This window comes from Neoarthrinium moseri, assembly GCF_022829205.1.
Source record: "Neoarthrinium moseri strain CBS 164.80 chromosome Unknown scaffold34_Wmoseri_CBS_16480, whole genome shotgun sequence".
NCBI classification, from domain to species: Eukaryota; Fungi; Ascomycota; class Sordariomycetes; order Amphisphaeriales; family Apiosporaceae; genus Neoarthrinium; species Neoarthrinium moseri.
Window position 1 is genome coordinate 295,997 of NW_026055148.1, and position 17,761 is coordinate 313,757.

The 17,761-nt window shown below is 53.3% G+C and overlaps 4 protein-coding genes across 4 annotated transcripts; 2 read left to right on the forward strand and 2 right to left on the reverse strand.

Annotated features, from left to right (window-relative positions):
* Positions 1 to 1,731: 1,731 nt before the first annotated feature.
* JN550_008290 (uncharacterized protein) lies at positions 1,732 to 3,477 on the reverse strand (the record flags this gene model as incomplete). The annotated part of the gene is made up of 3 exons (XM_049320235.1): positions 1,732 to 3,105; positions 3,167 to 3,410; positions 3,464 to 3,477. 3 exons carry the CDS (start codon positions 3,475 to 3,477, stop codon positions 1,732 to 1,734), a joined length of 1,632 nt encoding a protein of 543 aa, XP_049169803.1.
* Positions 3,478 to 3,916: 439 nt separating this feature from the next.
* On the forward strand, positions 3,917 to 11,935 carry JN550_008291 (uncharacterized protein; the record flags this gene model as incomplete). Its single annotated transcript, XM_049320236.1, has 3 exons — positions 3,917 to 5,286; positions 5,332 to 7,438; positions 7,502 to 11,935. The coding sequence occupies 3 exons, from the start codon at positions 3,917 to 3,919 to the stop codon at positions 11,933 to 11,935; spliced, it is 7,911 nt and encodes a 2,636-aa protein (XP_049169804.1).
* Positions 11,936 to 12,544: 609 nt separating this feature from the next.
* On the reverse strand, positions 12,545 to 13,825 carry JN550_008292 (uncharacterized protein; the record flags this gene model as incomplete). Its single annotated transcript, XM_049320237.1, has 1 exon — positions 12,545 to 13,825. One exon carries the CDS (start codon positions 13,823 to 13,825, stop codon positions 12,545 to 12,547), a length of 1,281 nt encoding a protein of 426 aa, XP_049169805.1.
* Positions 13,826 to 15,131: 1,306 nt separating this feature from the next.
* On the forward strand, positions 15,132 to 17,684 carry JN550_008293 (uncharacterized protein; the record flags this gene model as incomplete). Its single annotated transcript, XM_049320238.1, has 2 exons — positions 15,132 to 17,452; positions 17,507 to 17,684. 2 exons carry the CDS (start codon positions 15,132 to 15,134, stop codon positions 17,682 to 17,684), a joined length of 2,499 nt encoding a protein of 832 aa, XP_049169806.1.
* Between the last annotated feature and the right edge of the window lie 77 nt (positions 17,685 to 17,761).

The following is a 17,761-nucleotide window of genomic DNA, read 5'->3' on the forward strand; positions in this document are numbered from 1 at the left end:
TTATAATCATAGATTCACACTCAATTTTACAATGGCCACGCTGAATACAATGTAGCTTGAGGCAGGTGATGTGAATTGTGGCGTTTGTTTGTTCTATTGTAGAAGCTCAAGCCGAGCAAAGATACAGGGTAATACTATTTTTTGTCGATGAACAATTGAATACACCTCTTGGTGATTGGAGAAATGTAAAAAGGAAAATAGGGCAAGAGCGCAGTATTTTTCGGGTGTCACCACCTCGTGTTTGAGGATTGTAGGTCAGCCCAGCTCTCCAACTTCTTACCACATTCCGACTACTGCCACCACCATTAGCAATCACAACAACGACCGAGATTCAGAACGCCCGTCGACACTCTAACACTGTTGATTTGTGGCCGTCGCCGAACCTGTGTGATGACTGATATTGACGAAAACCAGTTATCCGCGGCTGGGTCGCTGGCCAAGCTCCCGTGTGAGTCGAGGCTTTTGACCTACAAATTCATCTTTTCGAATCCAAGTCTTCTTGCACCCCTGGAATATGGAAAATGAGAGTAGATTGTCCAAGAGTACTCTCGCGAAAATCACACATATCGACTTGCACGATACCACCTACCTTGACAGGTTGCTCCTCAACTTTCTACCCCTGGAAAGGTGTAGCACTGAAAAACTGCGCCGGGAAACCCTTATGAGTGAGCCGATCTGAAGACAATGCAATTCTGATAACACCTTTGAAACCATTCTTTTGCCTCATGGCGTTTATCCCATCAGGGAGACAGGAATGGAAATCTTACAGAAACTCAGACAGCACACAGATGGTTCGCATTCTGGCGTACAATTCTTTCTTGGTGTACACGCTAGCAATACTGTTCCCGCCTTCCAAGCCAGATGTCTATACTGTTATGGTTTGCCATTCCCACTAAAGTCTACGCTTCTTGTTGTGGGCTGGTACTGACACAATGGCTGGTTGTCGTAGTTCGTTCACATGAATTCAACCACAGGCAAGGCTTTAATTATGGATGGCCGCATTCTATCGTCCATGGAGCTGGATTGCGAAGGTACGTTCAGCTGGGAGGAAGGTGCTGCGCCTTTTTGTTGAGCGTGGGAGAGCGTGGGATGATGGAATGACCTTTAGAGTTGGCTCAGTCCCGAGCAATGGAGAGGCACCCTTGGCATGCAAATTGATGTGCAGCATCAAGCACGAAATTCCGCGTTGATACGTAAGTTGTGACGGAGCACCCCAGATTTATGATTCGGCCTTGGATACTCACAATTGCTAACAGTCTTTTGCTACCAACCAACCTGCTGCTTCCATGGACCCAGATATACAGATGAAGCCGATGAACAGAGACTAAACTCCCTACGTGGCCTTTTTGCAACAAGGAAGGATGCAAGTCCAGTTTCAGTTTAGGAAGCTAGTAATGAGATCACCGCACTAGTGGTATTGTGCTTTTACTCTTCATCATTATTGTCAGTCTCATGTCACGCCCAGAAGATCATTTGGTTGGTATTTCGCAGCACGCATATCATTTCTACGCACGCTCGCTACTACCGAAGCTCGCAAATCCATGCTCGTCTGCTCCTGTCTGCAGCAGCCCAGCCTCGGACTTCGCGGTGGCTGATCTGAACTACCATATGAAGCGAATATCGGAAGAAGATGCAGCAACGCCATACGCCGATCCATTTGTAAGATGAGTGCAGATTGGGTATCATCACAGAATTTTCCCAGCCGCCCAATGCCCCTTAGAAAATACTTGATTATGCAAGAGTGAAGTCCCAGGGCTTGAAGGCCTCTTTGAAGTGCTCAGCGTCCGCCGACTCTTCCTCCACTGATTGCGCCACGTCTTGCCAGCGGATTCTCTTGTCAAGCTGCAAGAGCTTTGCCAAAACCTTACGGGGAAACTGAAGGTCGAAGCGGAACGTGTCGTTGATGGGCATGACAAGCTCCTTGCCCTGAATTTCCGCGTCACTATCGTCGGACCATAACCAAAGGCGAAGGAAGTCACCCTCTTCGTCGATTCCGGAACCTACGGCACGCTCCTTGAAGGTAGGGTATCGAAGATTCTCACCCTCCACCTTGAAAGCAGCTTCAACAAGACCCTTGCGCAGTAAGTCAATGGGGACCGGCAGAAATTGCCAGTGAGTGTGGATGTTGTTTGCTCGGCTGATCTCCCAGGTGACCGCACCAAGTTTGTGATCTGATTGCTTGCTGACCATTGCCTGAAGAGCCTCACGGAATCGAGCCATCTCGTGATACGTCGGCAGACCCTCGCCGTTGGGGACAGCTCGCATAGTAGGCTCATGGGCAAAGGGAATGATAATCTGGTGGCCGGGGAATTTCAGACCCGTTGATGAGAAGGTGCTTGAGCTTGGTAGGGGCCCCTTGGCTGAGGCAATATAGGCATTCTCCCCGATCGAGCAGACCATGTGAGTCGCAAGTTCCGGATTGCTAAGACAGAAAAAGCACTGACTTGGACCTGGAGGGGGAGAGCGCTGGTGTCGCCGACGGCGATTAGGTCGGTCTGAGTGACCATCGTGGGCAAAGCGGCCCGAGTAGGCTGATGGGTCCCCATCTGCTTGCCGCTTTGTGCCTTTGGCAGCGGTAAATGGCGAGGGGGTGCTTCCGATCGGAGGGACCGACGCTGCCTCTTCAGGCTGCAAGTTGAAAGCGTACATCGCCTTAGCCTTGGCTGCATTGCCGAACGAGGCCATTGAGATAAAGCGTGTTACAGGTTTGCTTTCAGACGCCTCGTCGTCAGTCACGTAGAAGAAAGGCTCTCGTTCATAGAAGAAATCGGCAGCAGAGAATGAGAAATGGTACCGAGGCTTGATAGCGGTACACAGGTCTGCGATTTCGTGGGAACTGGCAGTCGCAGCTTGGTTTTCAGGCGAGAGGACAACCTTTGACTTGGACCAGACTCCTGCAGGCCACATGGACGTCAGAAGGATGTCAGCTTTGTTCGAGCCTCGCAGCGATGTTGCATCCCCAGTGGTATGGAATGGAAGGTGCTGCTCCGTAGACAGCCCGCCGATGATGCTTTTGTCCAGGATACCACCAAGGGTGACGATACGAATGCCATCCGACGTCTTGTTCACGCTTCGCTTGCCGAGAAAGTGCAAGTTCTCACAGACCTAAACACAGAGTTAGAGGGGTGCGAGGTAGACATGTTTCTGAGTGTTTGGATTGAACTACATCTTCATCGGCCTCGACGCGGGCAACAATCTGCGGGGGCAGGGGCGCATTGCCCACAGTGAAGTAAGTGGTCAGCGGAACGCTGATCTCCCCATTCACAAGACGCTCAATAGTGCCCTCGTCTTGGTCAACCTCGAACAAGTTGCCTGCGATGATGGCGAAAGAGAAATTGTTCTTGGAGTGCAGCGCTGCGAGCTTGGAGAAAGCCGTGTCGAGCTTCCCGTTAACGCTGCCCAAGACAATGCTGAAGCGGATTAGCTGAGATCCGTCAAGGATAAATAGACTGCAAATCCTTACATCTTGGCCGCCATCGTGAACCGAAGTGACGACTGAACCGCGGTTCCAGCCAGGACGGGACAGGGTTTTTGAGTGGTGAGTTGAGATGGCGAGCTTGCCTAAGTGAGTGAACGACCTGCAGGTGAAGCTCGAGGTGCTTGAGGTTAGCGGGCCGCGGGAGAAGGTGGTGGGTGCTGAGTGGCCAGTGGGCGTGCAAGCCGCTGAAGGCTGGAGCTTGGTCTGCCAAGCGCAGGGCGCTGCTAACGGGAACGGTCCTAGCGCCACTGCGATAAGCGCTTATCAGCAGTCTCCCAAGGAAAAAAAAGTTGAAGGGTCGCGGTCTGCTGCTCGACTTCTCGATGGTGGGGAAGCAAGACTCGAAGTTCCTCGTTCAGTCGACTAGACCTTTGCCGAGCACGCAACACAACCGACGGCTGCGAACCCTCGAAATCGGGGTTTGGACCAGCCTGCACCATGCCGGCAACATCTTCGGGACGTATAGTCAAGTCCCGGAAGGGCAAGAACAGCACTCCCCACCAGAAGAACCACCGATGGGAGTCCTTCTCGACCAAGATCTCGAAGCTGCACTCGCTCGACCCGCTGCGCAAAGTGCGCCGCCACGACCTCGACGCCGAAGACCTCGAGGCAACCACTTCCTACTTCAAGAATGGCCTTGACAAGTGGGCCGACCTCGACATCTCCAAGGGCTTCACCTCCTTCAAGCGCGAGGTGCTGCCACTATGCGAGAGCCTACCGCAGATCCTGCATTTCGAGGGCAGGATCATGGACCTGTTGGAGAAATACATATCTGCTCAGGAGAGGGAGTCTCTAGAGTCGCTTCTGGACCTGCTTACCGCCTTTGCCCATGACCTCGGCACGCGCTTTGAGAAGCACTATCCCAGGGCTCTCACTCTGATCACCCAAATCGCCAGCAAACGCCACGATGCCGACGTGATCGAGTGGACCTTTGCTTGTCTGGCCTTCCTCTTCAAGTATCTATCCCGGCTCTTGATCACAGATATTCGACCTACATACGACGCCGTTTCGCCCCTTCTCGGGAAAGCACGAAACCCGCAGTACATCGCCCGCTTCGCCGCCGAGGCAATGAGCTTCATGATCAGGAAAGCCGCCGCCCCATCACACAGGGAGAAAGCTCTGCCGCTGATTATTGAACATGCGCGGGAAGACCTCAAAAACACCCGCGGCGACCGACAGTACGAGCTTTACTACCATGGTATTATGACCATGTTTGCCGAAGCCATCAAGGGGCAAGGACACGGAGTGCACACAACCGGACCGGCTATTCTCCAAGCGCTGGTTGCATCCGTGCCTGACGAGGAGTGTTACACACAGCTGTCAGAATCTTGGGCAGAGGTGGTGTGCGGTGTTGCTGTGAGCGTTGTGCATCACACAAATTCCGAAACATTCGAGCCCATTGCGCAAGCCATCTACGAGACCGAGGTCTACCAGTCCGGTGACCAGAAGCATCTCCGCAACATCCTCCCTATCCGTCTTGCTGGTGTTGTGGCTGGTGTCCGCAAGGGAACCAGGATCTCTGACTGGTCCCCATTGCTTGAGTTTCAGCGCAAATGCCTCGACGCGCTTTGCGATGGGCAAGCAGACCTCCAGATGCTCGAGTCATCAGCGATATGGGACTTCGTCATCGTTAGCATAGCTCTTGTATGGCAGCATGCGTCCTTCGATGCGCTTACTCCACACATATCAGACCTCATGAAGTCGATGGCCAAAGAACCCCTGAAGCCATGGTTCATATCGTTCTGCTCATATTTCTCAGACCTGGACCCCAGCAAGTTCCGGAGTTTGTTTCTTACATACTTCCAGAAGTAGGTTCAATAATTCCAGTCGCAAGGTAGAGCTAACTGTTGCAGATTTGTCGGATCGCATTGGTCGGAGGACTCTAACCAGGACATCCTCTACGTCCTCCTACCAAGGATGGTTGAGTCTCAGGCTCTGCCATCTCTCAGCGATGCTAAAGCATTCCAACTTCCGCAATCATGGCAAGACAGCATCATGAAAACGTTTGGACAGCTGGAAGAGTCTCCTTTCCCAGAGTCGGATTCCAAGGCTGACAAATGCTTATCGAAATACTCGTCCATGTTGCGATTGCTGGACTGCGTGAGCGTCGATACTAGGACCATCAATCTCATTTCCGAGAGGCTACTGGTAAAGCTCAAACTTGCTTTGCGCCCATCCGAATCCCTCGAGACCAACGAAGCCCGTTTCATTGTCAGTCAAGGATTCTCCTCATACCTTCGAATGAGTAAAATCAGCGGCCAAGTCGATGAATCTTTAGGTCCTCTCCTTAGGGCAGCAGCACCTCGATACTGCCGCTTGGTAGGCTTTCTCGAGGCCATGCTCGCGTATGAAGAACAGTCTTCCACTCCGGGAAGCTCAATGTCCGGAAGCGGTAGTACGAGCCCTGAAAAAGACGACGCTCTTGTCAAGAGTCTGACTGATAACCTGGCTTCTCAATCCCCTGAACTACGCCTGGCCTCCCTGCGGCTGCTGAGTAACCTGGAATCTGCCCATGATCAGCTGGAAGCTCTTGCCACAATGTTGCAGACGGAACAGACATCTTTAGATCTACAAAACGTTCGTGCTATCTCGGTCCACCTTCGCAAACTTGCGGCTATTTATCCTCAAATCAACGAAGACTCATGGCTGCGCCAAGCTATTCCGTCTTTTCTGTTTGGGATGATGACCGTGAGGCTTATGCCTGTTTGGGAGACTGCGGTTGAGGCCTTAAAACAACTGGGCCAATCTCAGACCGGAGAAGAAGCTCTTTGTGATCGCGCCTTTCACTGGCTTGATATTCCGTCGAAACGCTGGGATGGCCCTGGAAGACAGTCAACAGGTCCTGCAAGGCAAGGCGTGACTGATTTTGAGTGCTTGAATCTCAACAAACTGCGGGAAAAGGCTGATGATGCGAGACGAGTCGCAATTGAAGCGTCTGACATCATCCAGCAAGACTTTGAGGAAAGTCAAGAGATGGTGCCGGAGAAGCCAAGCAATGCACGCTCGCAGGCATTGAAGGTGCTTTCGGCTAGTCCCAATCTCGCAGAGAAGCGATCGCGCAAACTAGTGCCTATATTTCTTTCGTGGGCATTGGACAGCGATGATCATGATGAAAGCCTCGAAGAAGAGTCAGCTGCAGCCAACGGCGGATCTTGGTCGCTGGCAGACAGAAAAGCACTTCTTGGCGTGTTCGCGCAGTTCATCAACCCAAGAGTTCTCTACCAAAGCCAGCAAGTCTACGAGTCCCTCCTGAGATTGCTTGCCAACGGCGACATCGAGGTGCAGAAGGCAGCATTGAAGGCCATCTTTGCTTGGAAGCAAGACGGCGTTAAGCCGTATCGGGAAAACCTCGAGTACTTGCTGGACGAAGCGAGATTTAAGAATGAATTGACCGTGCTTTTCCAAGGAGACAATCAAATCGAGCCCAAGCACCACGACGAGGCCATGCCAGTTCTCCTGAGGCTCCTTTACGGTCGCACAATATCTAAGAAGGGTGTTGCTAGTGGTCGGGGCGGCCTTCATGCCACACGACTTGCCGTCCTCAGAAATCTTAGCGTTCAGGACATGGGAGGGTTCCTGGATATCGCTCTAGGTCATCTGCGCGACATTCAAATCATCGATGAGAAGTCCACCCTGCGAGAAGAAGTAGTCAACCGTGATATCACTACTGTTCGCAAACAGGTCGGATTCTTGAACATGATTTCGTCCATGATCAACGAGTTGGGTGCCAGCGTCAGTACCTACACCTCTACAATTCTCAATGCTGTACTATACAGCTTGATCAGTGCTTGCAGAAAATTGGGACGTGCCAAGGACGACACAGAAGAACACGAAACAGATGGGAATATTTCCTTGCTTCGGAACGTCCGGAGTATCGCCTTGAAGTGTATGGTCTCACTCCTTCAAAATGCACCAGATTTCAACTGGACGCCATATTCAAAGGCTGTTGTCAAGGAGGTGGTGAGCCCCCGGCTTGAGAGTTTACCTCTTGAAAACACTGAAGGCGTTTCTGGAGTTCTTCAGCTTATGTCTACATTCTCAACAATACCCAAGACTGCCTTGTTCCTGGGGCTTGACGACCGTATCATTCCGAAACTGACGGACTTACTGCTCGTCGAAAAGGCCAAGGACGACGTCAAGATATTTTCTCTTGGTATCTTGCGCAACCTTATCAAACTCGCTGTAGCGCCGGCCACAGAGTCTGAGTTCAACGAATTGATCAAAGAGGATCTTCTTGATCCAAACTTGGAGCTGATTCTCAACAAGATTGGCCGTCTTCTTCGATCCCAAGAGCGTTCCGATGACGAGCCTGGGAAGGAGCTCGGAAAAGACTTGTTGGGGGCTTGCGTTGAGACCATTGTCGAGCTATCACCACTCATCCAACAGTCTGGGAACACGAGGGAATTGATTGACATTTCGGTCTTCCTTCTGAACCAACCGCCGCGCCGCGTTCACCCTAAGATCAAAGGAGGTGTGCTCACTATTCTGGAGACCTTCTTGCAGTTAGGTGGGTTGTCCTTGGAGTCAGACATCAGGGAGCGGATCTACACGACTATTTCCAGTCTCTACAGCTTCTTTAAGGACCGACCCAGTCGAGAAGCCTTGTCCAGGGTACTTCGAGCTTTCACCCCCGAGAACACAGAAATTGCAGATTTCTGTGCAGAGCTGAACTCTTATGTCGAGGGTCGTATTGATGAACCTGCCTACAATCGGCGATTGGCCGCTTATAATGCCATCTCCAAACCGCGGTCAAAGCCTTTCACCCCGCGAGACTGGGAGCCGCTGCTGCAGAACATGCTTTTCTACATCAAGCATGATGAAGAGTACGGAATCCTCTCGTCTAACTCAGCTGATATCATGTGCCGATTTGTCGATGCTGCCGCCTCAGCTGGCGAAGGAGACAAAGAAGTGTACCAACAGATGTTGTCCACTATGATCCTTCCCGCCGTATTCTCCGGTGCTAGAGAAACATCAGAGACCGTGAGGAGAGAAACTGTTCGCGTCCTTGGGTACTTGGTCTCCCATGTTCCCACATGGGGCCCAGTCAGTGATCTGGTCGGGCTAGATCCCCCTCCAGATGAGAACGACACAGACCCTAGTTTCTTCAGTCATATCATGAGCCCGGCTGCCTCAAGGCAGATGAGAGCGCTGCAACTTCTCTCAAAGGTCAACCATCACATTGAGCTGGCTAGTCGCAATCTAGCTCACTTTTTCATTCCGTTGCTTGAGCACTTCATATTTGGTCGAGATGATGGCGAAGACGATCACGGGGTCGGCGCCCAGGCATCGACTACCATTGCAGATCTGGCCATTTCTTTGGAGTGGCCGCAATATCGTGCGATACTCAGCAGGTACATCAGTTACATTAAGTCGAAACCCGAGTTCCAGAAGCAGGTCATTCGGCTGTTAGGCAAGCTCATTGACGCACTTGCTACTGCCGGTAACGACAAATATGGAGATGCCATGGATTTGGACGATGCCGCTGAACAGCCGGCCAAGACGAAACGCAGACTTGCAAGCACAATGCCTGCGCAGGAGAAGTTTAGCGATGACGTTCTGTCCAACATTTTGCCTCCTCTTATGGATTATATTCATGAGAAAGACGAGACTACTGTCAGCTCCCGTGTCCCTGTTGGTGTCATCATCGTGAGGCTGCTCAAAGTTCTGCCGACAGGACTCCTGGAGCAAAAGCTGCCTGGAGTGCTGACAGATATTTGCCAAATTCTTCGCAGCAAGGCATGGGAATCTCGGGAGATGGCACGCGACACGTTAGCAAAGATGGCTTCTCTGCTTGGCCCTTCTTACTTTGGATTCATCCTCGATGAGTTGAGAGGCGCGCTGACCAAAGGCTATCAAATGCACGTGCTATCGTACACCATGCATACGCTTTTGGTTCAATTGATCCCTCAGATCCAGCCGGGTGACCTCAATTACTGTCTCGAGAAGATCATGGCTATCATCATGGACGACATCTTCGGCGTTACAGGCCAAGAAAAGGACGCCGAGGAGTATACCAGCAAGATGAAGGAAGTGAAAAGCAGCAAGAGTCAAGATTCAATGGAGCTCATTGCCAAAACTGCATCCATCAGTCATCTTGTTGAGCTGGTTCGGCCTTTGCAGTCACTCCTTCTCGAGAAACTTGACCTCCGGACGATGCGGAAGATTGATGACCTGCTGAATCGAATTGCCAACGGCCTCCTCGGCAACCCAGCTGCAGAGAGCCGGGACACCCTGGTGTTCTGCTATGAGGTGATCCAACAAGTCTACGCCAGCGACAAGCCCCAGGCAGAAATCAAGCTAAATTACAAGCTTCGCCGATATCTGGTCCAAAAAGGAGCCAAGAAGAGCGGCGAACGCGGTTCGACCAACAAGTACACGTTCAAGCTGGTTAGATTTGCCTTTGATATCCTCCGATCAGTACTCAAAAAGCATGACAGCCTACGCAATGCGGGCAATATTTCCGGCTTCATCCCAATCTTTGGTGATGCGATCGTCGAAGGCGAAGAAGAGGTGAAGATTGCCGCCTTAAAGCTTTTGACTGTGCTTGTCAAAGTGCCATTCAAGACCGACGATTTTTCGAATCTTTACAAAGTCGCAGTCAAAGACGCAATCAAGAGCATTTCGACCTCGACATCTACAACCAGCGACCTTGCTCAGACTGCCCTCAAGCTTGTCTCAGTGACATTGAGGGACCGAAAAGATGTGCCAGTCAAAGACGCTGCCGTGGACATGCTTCTCGGTAAGCTCAAGGACGACCTAACGGAACCTCTGTATCGACATGTCACGTTCAATTTCTTGCGGTCAGTTTTGGACCGTAAGGTAGAGACTGCTGCTGTTTATGATACCCTTGACAATGTAGGCAGCATCATGATCACCAATGACGATAAGGACACCCGAGACCTTGCACGAGGCGCTTTCTTCCAATTCCTGCGCGACTACCCACAAAAGAAGAACAGATGGGAAAAGCAGCTCAGATTTGTTGTTGCCAATCTGAAGTATGACCGCGAAGGCGGCAGACTTTCTGTTATGGAGGTTATCCACCTCCTTTTGATGAAATCCGCCGACGACTTTGTGCAGGAGATTGCCGGCACCTGCTTCTTGCAACTATTCCTTGTTCTGGGCAATGACGATAGTGAAAAGTGCCGACTCGCAGCCGCCGAGCTAATCAAGGAGATATTCCGCAAGGCAAACAAAGAACGGACTTCGGAGTTCCTCAAAATGCTTCGAAAAGGTCTTCAACAGGACGAGAACCAGTCAATTTTACGACTTGCTATTCAGACATTGAGCCTGTACTTTGAAGCAAGAGAACCCAGCGCGCGAGACGAAGACGATCTGCAGCGCATCATTGAGAGAATTGTCGAGATTCTAGATGCCTACACTGCCTATGCTAAAGATTGGGAACTCATCAACGTCATTGTCGAGATTGTGTCCGTTCTCATGGACAAGCATAAGGCTGCGGTCTTGTCACATGAGGCTCTGTGGCACGCTATCGGAAAGCCTCTCGCATCGACCCATCCCACGGTCAAGATTTCCAGTATAAGGTTGCTTAACAAGTATCTGGACGACTTTTCCGAGAACAATGGAGAGTACGACCAAGATAAGCTGCTTGAAGGCTCTCATGGTCTCCAGCTAGAGAAGGATGCTATCGAAGCCCTCGTCAAACTGGCCGTCAACATCCTCAGCCCCGGCACAGTTGCTAAATGGCAGAAGCGTATGGCAAAGAAGACCCCTGGAGCTGTCCAAATCGAGACCTCCTCAGAGAACCCAGATGTGGATGAGAATCTTGCTGGTGAAGTCGTCCAGACTATCGCTAGACTCGGAAAATTCCTGGATCCCAAGCCAACAGCAGCTGAGAAGAAGACAGCATCTGATGAGGAGTCTGAGAATGTTGATGCGGAATCTGATGATGATTCGGACGATAGCGAGGAAGAGGAATCTCCCAAGGCTCACCGGGTCACCTTGCACACCGTTTTCACCTTCCTTTCGGACATCTTGGTCTCTGAAACGGCCACGCGAGCACCTGCACTGGTACCCAAAGTGGCAGCCATGCAGCTCCTGCAACACTTCATCGACACGTCCGCGACCGAGACCCTGGCCCTGTCGCTCAACATGCTTCTCTTCCCCCTGCACCACGTGACGGACCCCTCGATCCCGATCCCCTACTCGACGGACCCGCTCTTCAAGCCGCGCGTCGAGGAGATCCAGGAGAAGGCCCGCGAGCTGATGGCTACCCTGCAGGCCAAGCTGGGCACCGAGGCGTACACGCGCGAGCTGCTCGACATCCGCGAGGCCGTGCGCCGCCGCCGTCAGGGCCGCGCCCGCAAACGCAAGATCGAGGCCGTCGCCCAGCCCGAGCGCTACGGCAAGTGGAAGCGCGGCAAGCTTGACAAGAAGATCAAGAGGCGCAAGGAACGCGCCGGCGAGGAGAGGGTCAGACGCCACGGCGCGAAGTACTAGTTGCGGCCGCTGCAGTCTTGGGGGTTTGCGTGGAGAGGGGATGGGAAGGAGATACCCGGATTTTCCTTTCATTTGCATTTGATTTTTTAGACTTGTTGAAACTAGACTGTCGGGCGGCGTACGGGAGCTGCGAAGGAAAACTCATTGATAGGCGCTCGTGAGAATGCATATAAATTTCATACTGTTTCATCGTCTCGTTCGTTTTGACACAGTGACCCGCATTAAGCACCCATCAAGCTATGGGGATTACGAATGACGGCGACAGGGTGAAGTCGAAGAAGTACATGGATCCATCAGGCGTTGAGACGTTGTATAGTGGCACACAGATCATCCTACCGTTTATAACGTTGTATTACAATGCTTGGATTGCTTGCCTCCCACGGTTTGTGTCGGCTCGGCGCCATGCGACTTTGTCATGGTGATCTATTGCAGATTGGGGTTTATCCGTTTCCCGTACTACCGATCTATAATACATTTCTACACTTGCATGTTGTACATGGCCAATATCTATCCAGACCAGCCCGGCACCATTGTACGTAATGAGCCATGGTGGGCGATTACCCATATCTCAGTTCACGACATGCCACGCTGCGGGCGTGTCTCATGGCCTCATGGCCTTGCGGTCTCGGCGTCGAGCTGCACCCGCTGTGGCGCCAACCCGCTCGCGGACTCCATGCCCTTCATTATGCTTTCGTGGATCTGCTCGGGCAAGGGGCGCTGGGAGATGAACTCCATGTCGGCGACTCGCGGTCCCCTCTCCCTCTTGTCGGCCGACGGGGCCGTCTCCGGGCCGGTTACTACCCGACGGACCTGCTGCTGTTTGCTCGCATTCCCGGCGTCTTGGTACACAGGCACCGCTTTCGTTGCGTTGCCTGGCCAGGTGTACACGACGCCTTTCCGCGGGTGCTTGGGGTTTGTCGGTGCCGCCGCCGCCGCCGCCGCGGCGTCTCCGGTGGTCGTAATGGCGTCAGCGGTCGGAGGCATGGTTCTCGGTGCGTAACCCTTCTGGGAATAGTGATAATGTATCTTCGGGCCGCGTTTATCGGCTGTCAGAGAGTGGGTTCGGGGTCGTTTGGATTCCGCCTTGACGGTTTGCTTCAGATCTCCCCGTAGCTCCTGTAGCTCGCGAAATGACATTCTCTCGTCATCGGGCCGGCGCATGCTTGTATGGAATTGGCGCCGGGTCGAAGGCGCGGCACCCGTGGGGGATGGCGTATCTACATGAGGACGTGCGCCGCCGGTGTTGAGGGGCGATGGCGACGGTGTCGCAGTCGCGGGCTGGGCGGCTTGGGCCGATGGGTCTCGCGCATCTCGCAAGGCAGAGGCTTCAGGCCGGCCATCGGTCGCAGCTCCTTCCTCAGCAGGCGGGGTTGCTGTTTCGTCTTCCCAGAACTCAATGTCTCCGTCCTCTCCTAGGGTGCCGCGCTTAACCAGCTGGCCCTTCTCCCTCATGAGGTCCTCGACGGTGATCTTGCGCTCGCCAAATATGTTGAGGTGGTCGCTGATGATGTGGCGGTTGCGGCATGACGGGCAGGTGATCAAGACGGAGCCTTTGTGGTAGCCCTGCTTGGAGATGGTGTGCGAGGATCTCTCGCCGCAGGGCACGCAGGTGAAGGTTAGTTGGTAATGCGGCTCCAGCTGCTTGCGCGGTGTCGTGGCCGCATTCCCGTCGCCACTCCCATTGCCATTACCGCCCGCGGAGGCCTGAGGTGCGGCAGGCCGAGGAGGCTTCGGTATCGAGTGTGCGCACCGCCGTGCGGTCTGGGACGGCTGGAGTGTGCGCGGCAGACGAGGGTAGGGGCGGAGGCGAGAGGAAGAGGCGATGAACGGAGTAGGTTTGGGCGTTTGGAGAATGGCACTCAGAATACTGCCGGCGCGTCGTGAAGCCATCATGAACTCATTACAAGAACACCGAGAGAGATTGGGAGAGGACGTGATGCAAGGAAGCGTCGAAAGGCTGCAACGTCAGACTGCCGCTCAATGGACCCGGGGACGGATTTGGACTGGAGAACAGACGAGCTTCATATCGCACTGACGACTTTCAAGCGATAAGAGATATATTTCTTTGGACGATAAAAGTCTTGGCAAGGCTTATCGATTTGTGGGTTCCAATGACGAATGACGGCGCGGCAGCTCGAGGCGGGCCTGCGCGCGGTACGGAGCACTGGACCCAAGTAACTACCTACCTAGGTAGCTAGGTAACTTAGGCCTCTACACATTACCTATATCCCCCAGCTACGGGGCTACCACAGCGTTCAGGTACTTGGGTACGGTATAACTGGGCTACCACAGCGTTCAGGTACTTGGGTACGGTATAACTGGGCTACCGACTGAGTGAGGGGCAGCTCGACGCCAGTAACGCAGGGCTCACAGCCAATTGATGGCGGCCTTCAGCGCCCACATCCTTGTCGCCTCGTCGAGCCCAGCCCGGCAACAGCCAATCATACGCCCCCCTGCCCCCCCAAGGCCGCAACCTCGCTGTGTCTTGGGACTCCCGATTTCGTAGCCTTACGGTCTTTTGTTTGGCGACGGCCTCTTCCGTTCTTCTCCAACCCTCCCGACTCTGCATTCCATATCATTGTCCGCCAACCGAACTCGGCCACCATTCGATTGTTGTTGTTGCCGCATGGCCCAGGTCGATTCTTCCCTCCGACAGCCCTGGCGAACCGATTTCATGGCCCGAACATGCGTCAACCTGCTGCCCAGATAGAGCCCCGCAACCGTTGCCACATTCACCACCCAGCCGCAGTTCACGATGCCCGCGGCTGCTCTTTAGACCTGCTACCACTCCACCAGCGACAACTCCATCTTCGACAATGATTACTGGCCGGGGCGGCGGAGCCATGCGCGGGGGCGCGGGTCGCATTCGTCCTCCGAGAAGGGTACGTTGGTCTATTTAATCTACATGCCCTTGCTTCCACCCACCACCATCACCGCCATGCATGCCCTTCCGTTACCCTCCACCGATTCGCTCGGCTCTCATGTCGCCTCTCCTCTGTCTTGCTTTGCGAGACCACCCGCCTTGAGTCGCCATGCTCGCCCGCGTTTTGCACCTCACGACCCCCGCCACACCACTTATAGGGCAATCCTGTCCTTGTCACCAAGCCCTGCTCCTTCGGCGGCTCGAGATTCCTGTCGCTTCTTCCCGCCGCCTGACCATGCGCACCGTGCAACCCCCCCGTAGCCAGATACTGACATGGGAGCCCGACAGCATCATACCGCGGCCGCTGCCGGTAGCGTTGACGACTTCGAATACAACTGGGAGAAGCTGCAGTCAGCCATCCGCGACATTCATCTCAAGAACACCGGCTCCCTCACCTTCGAACAGCTCTATCGACATGGCTACAAGATCGTGCTTCTCAAGATGCCTGAGCGCCTCTACGACAATGTCAAGCGTTTCGAAGAATCCTGGTTCCAGGAGCAGGTCATACCGCCCATCTTCGAAGTCATCTCCAAGAACCTTGTCAGTGTCACTCTCGGCAGTGTGCCCGGCACCAGCGTGGTGGACCGTCGGGCCATAGGCGAGAAGTTCCTCAAGGTGATTCGAGAGGCCTGGGAGCAGCATGAGATGTCCATGAACATGATCGCCGATATCCTCATGTACCTCGACCGAGGCTGGTCACAAGACCAGAGTCGGCCTGGCATCTTCGCTGCCACCATCGGTCTCTTCCGCGACCATATCCTGCGTACTGGCATTCAGGCCGATGGAAACCCGCCCTGCACAGTCTTCGGCATCTTGAACGCCACCATCATCGACCATATCAACATGGAACGTGAAGGCGACGCGATCGACAAGGCCCTGCTCCGAAGCTGTATTGGCATGCTCGAGTCACTGCATAAGACGGATGAGGAGCTCGAGGACGAGAAGCTCTATATTACCGACTTCGAGCCCGAGTACCTCCAAAAGAGCCGCCAGTTTTACAAGGCCGAGTGCGACAGGCTTCTCAGAGAATCGGATGCTTCAACCTGGTTGTGCCACACGCAGCGACGCTTGGACGAAGAGGCTGCGCGATGCTTGACGACTATCTCTCCCATAACTTCTGATTCCATTGCCAAAGTCCTTGAGGAGGAGCTGATCCAGAGCCATCTTGAAGAGTTCATGAGTCTGGACGGGAGCGGTGTGCGTGCAATGATCGACAATGACAGAACCACGGATCTTGCTGTCCTGTACCAGCTAGTCTGTCGAGTGGATCCTGACCGGGAAGCATTGCGCAAGGCCATGTCTAATCGTATCATCGAACAAGGCCTGGAAATCGAAAAAGTGCTAAAGAACACGGACTTTTCGGCACCCCAGACAGCAGATGAGGAACCTGCGGCTGACGGTGGCGATAAGCCCAAGCCCAAGACCCTCAATGCTTCCGCACAGCAAACTGCAGCTGCCCTCAGATGGGTCGACGACGTCTTGAACTTGAAAGATCGATTTGACAACCTCTGGTCCAATTGTTTCTCGGAGGACCTCATTCTGCAGACCGCTATCACTAAGAGCTTTGCAGAATTCATCAACACGTTTGATCGAAGTTCTGAGTTCTTGTCTCTTTTCATTGACGATAATCTGAAGAGGGGCATCAAGGACAAGACTGAGGCCGAGATCGACGTGGTTCTGGAAAAGGCCATCACACTGCTGCGTTTCATCAGCGACAAGGACAAGTTTGTTCTGTACTACCAAAAGCACTTGGCACGGCGTTTGATCCAGCAAAAGTCAGAGCGGCAGGATGTAGAGGCCGAGATGATTTCTCGTATGAAACGGGAGCTTGGCAACACCTTCACCAGCAAGTTCGAGGGCATGTTCAAAGATATGAACATCTCCAAAGACGAGACAGAGGCGTACTCCAAGTATGTTCGCGGATTGGGCGCATCCGATGAGAAGCGTATTGAGCTGTCCATCAACGTTCTCGGTGGCAACAACTGGCCCAAGGAGATCATGGGCCGTCAGACAGGTCTAGGTGGCCAGGAGCGTACTGATGCCGCCTACCCTCGTGAGATCAAAGCCCTACAGGAGAGCTTTTACGAATTCTATTGCAAAAGCCATCAGGGGCGAATGTTGAACTGGGTCGGAACGCTTGGTACGGCTGACATTCGCTGCGTCTTCCCCAAGATCCAAGGAAAGTCCTCGGGCCCCTTGAGCCGAGAGCGCCGGTACGAACTCAATGTTACGACCTACGGCATGATCATTCTACTACTGTTCAATGATCTCCCCGAAGGCGAATGGCTAGCTTTCGACGAGATCCAAGCCAAGACCAACATCCCCCAGCCTGACCTCATCAACTCCTTGACATCCTTATCAGTCATCAAGGCGACCAGAGTCCTACTCAAGGAGCCCCCGAGCAAAGCTATTGTAAAACCCACTGACAAGTTTACATTCAATCGCGAATTTGTCAGCAAGGCTATCAAGATCAAGATGCCATCTGTCAATGCGGCCAACAAGGTTGAGAACGAAGAGGAGCGCAAAGAGACTGACGAGAAGACCAACGAAACCCGCAAGTATATAGTAGATGCTGCTATCGTCCGCATCATGAAGTAAGTGATGGGCTGGCTTCTCTCAACCCGAGTCGAGCACTAATTAGGTCACAGGTCGCGCAAGGAGCTAGTGCATTCAGAGCTCATCACGAATGTCGTCCAGCAGCTTGCAAGTCAGTTCAAGCCTGAGATCAACCTGATCAAAAGTCGCATTGAGGATCTCATTGGCCGAGAATACCTCGAGAGGGCGGACGCGATCGACGGCAAGCCAGCTTACCGCTATGTGGCGTAGATCCTGTATCGCCGCAACCTTTGACTCATGGTCGGTCTGTGTACAGGGCTTCCCATCACCTTTCATGGCCACCGAAA